We start from the raw sequence: 11,606 nt of genomic DNA, 5'->3' as shown, positions 1-11,606 counted from the left end.
TCACGCACCATGCGCGTTTTTAAAAATATCATCTGCTTGCGTTTTTAAAAATATCATCTGCTTCTGGAAGTGTACCTAGGAAGCGACTTTTTTTTTACTCAACGTTGATTTGTTCCGTAGGTGTATCTACAGAATCTTCTCTTAACAAAGTTATTGTGAAATTTTCCCAATTGTTTCGTAGTTGTATCAACGGAACCTTCCATTAACTGAATTATTATGAAATTTTTTCAACGTTTACGATTTGAAACTACTTCCGTAAATACACCTCAAACCAAATATTGGCCAAAAAAGGTAATTTATAATGTATATCTCCGAAAACTAAGGACATAATTGGAATAGCACCTGATGTATATTCCAGAAATAGGAGACATAATTGAAATTTCACCAGATGCCAAAGAGAATCAAAAAGGATGAATTGAGATGCCAAAGAGAATCAAAGGATGGATTGATATCCTCGTTAGATAAACGATTGTTACATTATAGCTATAAAATTGCATCTTATTTAAAATAAGAATTATAGCATCGCATACAATCATATATAACATGCCCACTTTTGAGGGAAAGAAAAGTACAACTTGTTTTCACTTCCCGTTTACTTTTTTGTGGTACTTTCAACTGGAGTATAAAGACATATTTTGGTCAAATATTTTCCTAAGCAATAATAAATTTTCCTTTTTTTCCCTTTCAAATACTTTGAGATGGAGGATGTAAATATATTTAATCTAATGTTAGCAACAGCCTCAAAATGATTGGTGTGAACAATATAAATTATAATCAGCAAAATTTGCATTGGAAACATGATCCCAAGAAAAGGCCTTCAACAAAACATAACATTTATGTTCTATAGATATATTGTTAGCAATTGCTATCTAAGGATGAAAGGAAAGTAGAAGATATATAGTAATAATTATATTATTAACATGTTCCACAGCTCCATCAACCTGATAACCATCAACCTGATAAACACCGACTCCAGAAACAATAGACGACGAATCTACTCACGGCCACCATTTCTTCTCAGACAAAGATATAAGCTGCCAAAAGATTCAAGAAATGTGTTAGGCTCCTCCTTCTAAATTCAAGACAATACAATGATTTTGTGATGTGAAAATTCAGCTATATTCTAGAGAATCTATGACAATACCATGTTACTATATGAAGTAAAAAACAATCAGTAAATTACTCTAAATTAAGATATATATAATGCAGCTTCAATAACATAAGCATCATTAATCAAAAGTTAGAATCAATAATCAAAAGTTAGAATCAGAGTCTAGACTGATGACCATCGATATAAGACAACAATCACAAAAGTTAAGGTGCATAAGCGATAAATATTAAATAATGCAGCTTCAATCCGGAATAACTATAAGCCACAAGTAGCCAGGCAGTCAAAGTCAATTGGAATCGTGAAGATAGCTAACCTTATATGTTACATAGGATGAGAGAGTAGGATGGGTCTCTCGAAGAAGGCTTATTGAGGAAGAAAACCAACATGCAAAGAAGCAAGATCAGGAAAGATGAAAAGTATGTGATTGTGATGATGAGGGACAAACAAAGGATGGAGAATTGTAAAAACAACTCCTCAATTTTGTGAATCAAGACTCATAAATTATAAGCATGCATGAAGTGAAGAACAGGAATCATTTTGATGGGGAAGAAGAGGCTAGATTGAGATGAGACGATAACTAATGTATGTTGAGATATAAATTGTGGGGCTTTGAAACATAGCAGATGCCAAGCTATTGGTCCACTTCAATGTGTCAACATAGCTGAGGTGAAATTTTTGGGTGGAAAAAGCAAAATGGTGATTTGGGTCCAGGAATATGGGAAACTAGTCTTGGGCCGGGAAGGCGTGGTGCAGTGTGATTGTTGCAGTGAAAGAGGTGATGGTGAAGCTGATGAGTAAGAAAAATGTATGCCAAAATAATTTCAACATGGCTGCAACCATCTTTGAAATAGAGCAGTAGTTCATTAAATACTGATACAAAACTACATAGTTTGCACATGGATAAATATGTAAACAGAAACGTGCATGCTCAATACAGTGAAAGACAGAAAGAAAGAAAGAAAGAAAAAAAGAGAACATTCATATGCATAAATATATACATGTGACTGTGTCACCAACCTGGCGAGCAACTTGTGCTAGTCGTCGGCTCTCCCTAGATGACTCGGTCATTGTACAAGATTTCTGAGGCTCCGTGTGGTCATTTTGCTTCTCTACACAAATTTTCTTTGAATTGCTATTATCTGGAGAGCAGCTTACATCACCGCTGCTAACAGACCCCTTCTTACGCTTTCTCTGGAATGTGTACTTGAGAAGCTTATCATTTGTGAATCGACTAGAAACATTCTCATCTTTTTTGGATACTTTTGAGTCCATTTTATCTGGTGACCCAGCAGTTGCCTCAACAACATCTTTACAGCTTTGAACCTTTATACTTTCAGTAGACAAACTCTCTTGTCTTGTCAAACCTGATTTATCCAATGATTCCTTATCATCTTCAATCTTGTTCTTAGAGCTGCAGCCTTTAAGAAATATTTCCCCTTTTTCAGTATTGGTATGAGATGTTGTAGTTGCATCTTTGGGTGCTTTGGCAAAAGGAGACATTAGATCCTTCTGAGCTTCATTTTCATGTGCCACAGAAGAATTCACCGTAGGATGGTCATTGTTATTGTTACCTAATACATGATCAGAATCTTTTGCGCGAGTCAGGTTTGATTTTTTATTTGCTTCCTTAACCAAATCAGAATGCAATCTAGATCGACGAGTCCTCCTCACCCTAAATCTTTTGCGTTTTCTATGAACTAGATTTTTGATAAGGTCGGCGCCTGCTTTAACCACTTGAAGTTTATCTGGTTCCTCAGCTGTTGCAGTTGTATCAGTGGGTGCTTCGGCCAAAGGAGACATTGGATCCTTCAGAGCTTCATTTTCAGGTACTAAAGAAGAACTCACCTTGGAAGTGTCATTGTTATCCAATACATGAGGAGAATCTTTGGCAGCAGACAAATATGATTTTTTTGTTGTTTCCTTAAGCTTGGCAGAATGCAAACCAGAGAGATGAGTCCTCCTCTTCCTAAATCTTGGGTGTTTTTTCCGAACTAGATCTTTGACAAGGTCAGAACCTTCTTTTACAACTTCAAGTTCATCAGGTTTTTCATTTTCGCAAATAATATTAGTTTTGCCATTAGCTGCAACAGTTGCTTCCTTACCTTCTTCATGTGCCTCTGCTAAAGTCTCATCCCGTGAATTGTCTAAATTTCCTGAAACAGATACATTTCCATCGAAAAGACTCCTTTCAAGAGCTCGTATTCTCTGAGTACATCCATTTCTGTAGAGCTCGGGCTCTTTCCTCCTAATGACTATGGATGCAAAATCTGGATTATGAATATAGAAACTGTTTGCACGATCACGAGACACACAAAACGTGCTTCCATTATCTATTCCATTCACAGTAGGGCACATAGTATCAGAAACTGAGACCGATTCAAACTGTAAATCAGGTTCAGAATGCACAATTGCATCAGAAGGTTCAAGTCTGTTCTCCAGCAGAAAACTTCCACTAGCTGCAATTTCATCATTCGTGATCTGTTCGACTGGGGGCTCCATTTTGTGTTTTTTTGTAACACTCTCCAGCTCAGCCTGTGTTTCTCTCAACTCATCCCTAAGGTCTCTAACTATTTCCTCGGCTTCCTGGAGCTGAGCTTCGAGCTCGTCAATCTTCTTTTGCTGATTCAATGATGTCAGCTCTGCTTCTTTGACCTGAAAATTTTTGCCATATCAAACCTATCAGTAGATAAGAGACAAGACCTCAAAAAAAGGACTTGACCAGAACGACTCCACTGCAGACACTTCCTGAGTTGCCATGTTAAACTACTGATATACCAGTGTATGCCACAATGGTAGTAAACTATCATTTTGTTACGAGACAGACCAGATGATTATAGACTCAAAACCTGAATGATAATGGATGAGAAGTTATTCATATCTGAAAATCGGAGATATATTTTGCTATATGCTTCTGCAAGTAAAAATAAAACTATAATGCAAAAACACACAAAGATAAAGAGTATGTATCTATTAAACCATGCCTACATTCACAATCGAGTCAGCTACATTCTCAAGTAAGACTTATCATCAGCAAAAGAAGTGCAGACACAACTCAGAAATATATACTCTCAAATGTACGTTGATTGCATTCCTTCAACGACCCCGACGATGCAAGAAGTTTAACAGACATAACAAAATCAAGTGTTATTCTTGAAAAAACATGCAAGAACCAAATCAAAATTCCATAAACAAAACCAACCCAATAAAACGAAAAGCTCGTAACTTTCTCAACCAATTAACACCACACACAGAAGAAACCAACTTCAACAAACAAAAATAGGGTAAATAAACCCCAACCAAAACAAAAACCAAACTTTAAACCCAAAAAACAATAATGCAAACATAGAACAATCAGAAAAAGGCAAAAGAAACCAACTTTAACAAAAACAAAATGCAACCCTTTATATCAAACCTTAGAATCAAGCATTTGTTTGAGTCTAAGAACCATGCGAAGCGCTTCATCTTTAGTAGAAGCAAGCTCTTGCTGAAATCGAGTAGATTTTCTCTCGGAAACCATTATCCTCGCAGCCGCCTCCTTCGCCGTATTGAGTATGATATCGGCATAAGCCTTCTTCAAAGCCGTTAATTTCTGATCAAAACCACAATCAACAATCAAAACCCAAAACCCCAAACCCAGTTAATCACATAATCAAAAACAAACATTCTAACATTACATTATAATAAACCCCTAAAAAACAAGAATCAACGAAACGACACCGCGGTTGGCGGCGGAAGAAACAGTTGAAACGGTTTACCTCGGAGTCATCCATTGTTGTTTAATGCATCAGAGTCGGAAAGAGGAATGAATCGTTTGGTGGAAGAAACGGTTGAAACGAACGAACGAAAGACAGAGAAAAGAAGTGAAAGGGGAAAGAGTGAATTATGAGTTATATGAGTTTGTTTCTGTTTTTTTTTTTTTTTTTCGTTTTTTTTTTTTTCCCTCTTTCAAAGAGTAGGAGCTATGTCTGTTATTTTAGGAAGCGAGTGAAAGTCTTTTGAGTGAGTTTACTAGATTGTCCTTGGTGGGTGCAATTACATATTTGCCACGTCGTAGTCGCTAACCGTAAGTGCCATATTCGGTTCTTTTTCCTTTTCTATTTTTTTGTTTTAAATATTTCTAGAAATTAACCCGTGAATTCTGCTGAAATTGCAAAACGTGGAGTGGTTATTCAAGTAAACTTTGGTTCTAACGGAGGGAAGGAGAGAAATTTTAATAAAGGGGAAGGAAAGGGAGGGGACGGGACGGGAGGTATTTTAATTAAAAGTATGTTTGGTTCAAAAGAGGGGGAGGGAAGGGGAAGGAAGATTTTTAATCAGAAATATGTTTAGTTCAGGAGGGAGGGGAGGAATTTTAAAATTAATTTACTTTTTAACCCTTAAAATATTATAACACTCATGCTAAATTAAATAAAAACAATGTGATATTTAAAAAAAACTTGTCAATTCACAAACCTAGATAATCTAACACAAAATATTTAATATTTGAAGTACTTTAAAATATATTAAATCATAAATAAAATATTGATAAATTTCATAAAATATTTATAAAATTAAATTATAGATAATATATATATATATATATATATATATATATATATATATATATATATATATATATATATATATATATATATATATATATATATATATACAACACATAAGTTATAAAACAATTAAGTTCTTAAAAACAAAATAATAATGAAAAATGAATACAATAAAACATGTGAAAAAATAAAGAAAGTTAAGTTAACATATTAATAAAAAATAAAAATAATAAAGAAAAAATAACAGAGTTGTCGTAAAAAATGGAGGAATTCTAATAAGGCGACAAAAATTAACGTATAATATATATCAAACAATTTAGAATTTTAATTAAAAAGTGAGGATAATTTTGTCAATATAACAAAAATAAATTTTATAATAACTCCTCTCCCTCCCCTCCCCTCCAAATTCCTCCAATTTGGAGGAAACACAAAATTACTTCAGGAGGGAATCTGATTACCTCCAATCTCCTCCCCTCCCCCTCATAAAAAATTGAACCAAACATAATTAACTTTAAATATTCCCTCCCCTTCCCTCCCCTCCTCTTATATTCTATTATTTTGGTCTTATGTTGTTTAGAATGAGACCAAACGATATCAGAACAAACCAACTGACATCTTAGTTTGATTTTCTACATTTATGCACTTTGCTAGGGTTTTCAACAAAACTCATCAGGTATGTTTGTTTGTTATTGTTTTGATTTTGATGAGTTTTTTTGTTATTATTTTGGTCTTATGTTGTTTAGATACGATGGTGGAATGAGATCAGGCATCATCCGAACAAACCAACGGACGTCTTGGTTTAATTTTCTACATTTATGTACTTTGTTAGGGTTTTTATCAAAACTCATCAAAACAAGGGAAAAACTGCCATCAACATTTTCAAATCATTATTTTTATTTGATTTATGTCATTTTTGTAAGTACAATGGTAGAGTACCTAAGAAATAGAGGTTAATACAGATGTAATTACAATTTTTGTAATCAGAGTGCAATTAATTTTTGTAATAGGCTGAAAAGAGAATAGATAAATTATACAATGATTGTATGTGGTTCATTGACGTGGTTTGTTTGTTACTGTTTTTGTTTTAATGAGTTTTCATTTTCATTTTTTACGTTGTTTTGATCTTATTGTTGAACGGTTCCGTTGGTTTTACCTTAAAAATGATTCCACTTTTATAAATCTGGTATTTTTGAACGGTTCTTCTGGTTATTCTGTAATTAAAAGTCCCATCTTTCCAACTTTTCAACAGTTATTCTGTAATTATAAGTCTCATCTTTCCAACTTTACTGTTGAACGGTTCTCCGGGTTCCAATCTTTCGGTTCTTTAGAATTATAAGTCTGTCTTTTCAACTCACTCTATTTTTGATCGGTTTTTGATCGGTTGTTCCCGTTAATTGCAGTGTGTTGATCTGTTGTCCGGTTCTTCTGGAATTGTAGTGATATTGGGTCTCAGTTGTTGTTGATATATTTTTTAATAGAATTTAAAGAAGAAAAAAAAAGAATAAGACTAAAACAAAGAATAAATAAAATTTAATCCATTATATCTAATGATTTTTTTTTATTATTTCTATATATATTACAGATGCATAATCACGATTTGATCATTAATAAACTATATATTTAGTTAATTTCAAATTATTTATTTATAAATTTTTTAACCTAAATAAATTTTATTGTACTTTAAATAAATAAAATAAAAAATATTCTCCACAAAATCCAAATCAAAAATAAAAAAAGTGAAAATAAGAAAAATAAACGGAAAAAAAAGGTGTTGCTTTTATGTTATTATTCAAGTAATTTAAATTATAAATAAGATAGACATAAAATATAATTTTTTGTTTCAATTGTTGAGTTGAGAATTCTATTTGTAAAATTATTATTATTGCTACATTAAACTCTAAAATGGATAAATATTTATAAATTTGATTTTTCAAAAATATTTAGGGAGACACAACATGATTTTATGAGTGAATGGAGATAAGATTGCAAATAACTTGCTATTATGTGTTATATTTTGATAAACAACTAATTATAAATTTTAATTTTTTATGCGTATTACTTAATAGTTATAAGATTTATTTTTATACTAAAAAAATAATTTTTTTAATATAATTATCCATATAGGTCTATTAATTTGTCTATATTTAGCATTTTGTTAATGTAATAGTGTTATTAGACAGCAAAATCGACGAAACAATAATATAATATGTATTTGATTTGTTTCCTTTTTTATTTTTTTTATTTTTAAATGATAATAAATTTGTTATTTTTAAAATTTTCTAATATCTACGATATATTTCATTTTTCTATTTTAAAAATATTAAATGCTACATTCAATTAAAAATAAATTATTAAATGTTATATAAAAAAATTATTTTATATGAAAAATAAAATATAGACAATGTTATTTTATAAATGGGGAACAAATGTTTTTATAAAAATAGTGATTCAGATATTATTTAAATACAAAAAAAAATGTATAGGCGCGTGCTTTGTTATTCAGCTAACCTTTCAACTTCTATATAATGCTTATTTATATATAATCTAATTTTTTTTAAAATAACCATATTAGTTATAAAATAAAAAATTACCATATTAGTTATAAAAAAATTACTTACAATCATTTAAATTAATTATCATAAATATTACTCTAATTTTTAATTTATATTTTTTTAATATTTATTTATATTATATTATTTAAATTATATAAATATGTTATGTTAAGAGTCATAAATACTTATTTATTTAATTTTTCTTGCCATTTTTTAGACATAACACCGACTTTTTACTCCCACTTAATTTTTTTGCAATGAAAATACCTCATATTTTTTAATAAATATTTCATTTTGAGGAAAGAAAAAGTCAATCATATTAATTTTAATCAATCGTTGTTTTACATAATTAATTCTAATCAATCATATTAAATAATTTTTTAAGGAAAAATTTATCAATTAATAACATTAAATTATAGAATTGAATATATTTGTAATCTTTTAAATATAAAAATTGAATTAATATTATCTTCAATTTTCAAAAATATTAAATTACTCAATTAATTTTAAACAATTATAGTAAATAGTTATTTTTAGTAAATAATTATTTCTCGACAATACTACTCAACTCATACACAACTTATCTTATTATTTTTTAATTTCTCTTAAAAAGAAGGTTAAGTTTTTTATTAGTGTTGTTTAGTGACGAGTATAAAGTATATAATTGTTTTGTTTTGTTTAGATTTTGATATGACTATAAAGTATAGTATTGTGATCTATAATAAATACATAAATAATTTATAAATTAAATAATATCAAAATTATTTGATAATATGAAATATTATTAATTATTTTATTATCACTAATCATTGAATGTTAAGGACAACATAACGTTACTTATAAAGATACTAGATAACATTTTGATATTGACACATAACATTATATTTTCAAATGTTTAACCTATATTGACAGAAAAATATATATTTCTTTAAAAAATAATAAACTCTTTTGTTTATATAATTTTGTTTTTATTCCTATCTAAATACTAATAGAATGAGGCATAAAATAAGATGGGTGAAATGCATTAAAAATTTAAGATTACGAAAGATAATGTATTATATTATAAGAAAATATAATACTTACCACATGTATTTTTAAATTATTAGATTTGAGAAAATATTGTACTTTTATATCTTACAAAATTATACTGTTTTTGACTTACCTAAAAAAAATATAATTTTGAGAAAATATTGTACTTTTGTATTATTTACCTAAAATTATCTAATTTTGTAAGATATAAAAGCTTTTTTAACGACCCATACGTTAAAATCATTACGTTGGGGATAATTTAATTGATATAGAATCGATACATTAAAATCATATCAATTACTTACCAATGTATAAAATAAATACTTTACATATATGAATAAATAATAATAGAATGAATCATAAGTAATGTATGAATAAATAGTAATAGAATGAAACATAAGTAATATATGAATAAATATATCAAAATTGTATGATATTTTTTATTAATCATATTGTTTGTCATTTATAAAATTTAAAATTTAAACTGGACAAGTTCATCAATAATCAATATATATTTATCTATATATAATATAATATAATATAATTGAAATATTACTATTAAAACTTTAATGGGTCAATTCTATCCAAATAGAAAATAAATGTTGAATAATAACGAGAAATTATATGGTACACGCATATGATACTGATATTAACACATTTAATTAAATGTTGAATAATAACGAGAATAAGTTTACAATTGATTTAAATAGTTTTATAAATAATTCTAAAACAAAAATATTGATGAAAACATGAAGTTACTGATCGAAATATTAAATATTAACGGGAAAATAATATTTATTGATCAAAATATTTAATATTAAAACAAATGAGCGTGCCACACTGATCCCAGTGCGAATGAACATGTATCCCGTTAATATTCAAAATATTGAATATTAACTGGAGCACATAGTTATTGATTAAAATATTGAATATTAACGGGAGCACGAAGTTACTGATCAAAATTTTGAATATTATTGAAAACATTAAGTTACTGATCAAAATTTTGAATATTAACGGAAATACGGGGTTATTGACAAAATATTGAATATTAACGAGAACACGAAGTTACTGATAATTTTTTTGAATATCAACAGAAACATTAACTTACTGATAAAAATTTTCAATATTAACGGGAACACGGAGTTACTGATCAAAATAATGAATATTAACGGGAACATGATAAAAATATTGAATTTTAACGGGAACAAATTTGAAATACGTTGAAAGTAAATGTGACTAAGTTTATTGCATTGTACAATCGACATTGTGTATTCTTTATTGGAAACATTAAGTTATTGATCCAATTTTTGAATATTAACGGAAACACAAAGTTATTGATCAAAATAATGAATATTAACGGAAAAACAGAGTTACTGATCAAAATAAAGAATATTGACGGGAACATGAAGTTACTGATAAAAATATTGAATATTAACGGGAATAAGTTTGGAATATTAACGGGAATACGAAGTTACTGATCATAATAATGCATATTAGCGGGAACATGAAGATACTAATCAAAATATTGAATATTAACGGGAACATGAAGTCAAAATATTGAATATTAACGGGAACATGAAGTTACTGAATAAAATATTCAATATTAACGAGAACATGAATTATTGACACTACAAGAAATATGTTCTCCTGCGACATATATTAGCGGCGTGTTTTACACGTGGGTAGTTGCGACGTGTTTCCCACGTCACAACAAACTTTTATAATAAAAAAATCAATTCAACGTTATAATCAGACGTGTCAGAGGTTGCTTTTTTTAAAAAAACAGTTGCGACGTGTGAGCCACGTCGCTACTAAAAAGTAAAAAATAAAAAAATACAAACTTTAACATTGTAGCTGGAGGGAGATTTGAATTTTTTTGAATTTTAGTAGTGACGTTAGTCCCACGTCGCAACCTATTACTTGGGAAAATAACTCTGCCACTTTTACAGATGTGGCAGAGTGTGTCATTATTATTATGACCGTTTAAGTGTAGCGACGTGGAAACCACTTGGCAAAGTAGCGACGTGAAGACCACGTCGCTGATGTCCTTATATATTTTATCACAAAACCAAAACACCTGCGTTTCAGAAACAAAACCAGTTTCACTTCTTCTTCTCCAACGCCCCTCCCATTTGTTCCTCCATCCATTGCTCCAACTCCCCCTCCCATTTTCTTCCCCATTACTGTCTTAACTCTCTCTCAAATATCAATCAAAGGTAACTAATTTTATTTTTTATTTGTATAATTTTATTTTTTAAGAACTTTTAAATTTCTGAATTAAATTTAGGGGTTTTTTTTGAAGAATTGAAGATTGAAGATTGAAGAATTGTGAAGAAGAGGTACTACAAGAGTGAAGGAGATTTGAAGAAG

At 29.5% G+C, this 11,606-nt stretch overlaps 1 protein-coding gene across 1 annotated transcript; it reads right to left on the bottom strand.

The window, feature by feature from the left end:
* Positions 1-749: 749 nt before the first annotated feature.
* LOC131635803 (uncharacterized) lies at positions 750-5,065 on the bottom strand. Its single transcript, XM_058906452.1, has 4 exons — positions 4,867-5,065; positions 4,524-4,700; positions 2,129-3,763; positions 750-1,034 (listed from the first exon to the last, which is right to left on the bottom strand). The coding sequence occupies exons 1-4, from the start codon at positions 4,879-4,881 to the stop codon at positions 999-1,001; spliced, it is 1,863 nt and encodes a 620-aa protein (XP_058762435.1). The 5' UTR covers positions 4,882-5,065; the 3' UTR covers positions 750-998.
* Between the last annotated feature and the right edge of the window lie 6,541 nt (positions 5,066-11,606).

This window comes from Vicia villosa, linkage group LG1 (genome assembly GCF_029867415.1).
Source record: "Vicia villosa cultivar HV-30 ecotype Madison, WI linkage group LG1, Vvil1.0, whole genome shotgun sequence".
NCBI classification, from domain to species: Eukaryota; Viridiplantae; Streptophyta; class Magnoliopsida; order Fabales; family Fabaceae; genus Vicia; species Vicia villosa.
Note: the sequence above shows the minus strand (reverse complement) of the source record. Positions and strands in the feature narration are given on the sequence as shown.

Excerpts from the sequence above, each read along its gene's own strand:
- LOC131635803 (XM_058906452.1), bottom strand. Across the intron at positions 3,764-4,523 it reads AACAAATGCTTGATTCTAAG|GTCAAAGAAGCAGAGCTGAC; the intron begins GTTTGATATAAA and ends AAAAATTTTCAG. Across the intron at positions 1,035-2,128 it reads TAGCACAAGTTGCTCGCCAG|CTTATATCTTTGTCTGAGAA; the intron begins GTTGGTGACACA and ends ATCTTTTGGCAG.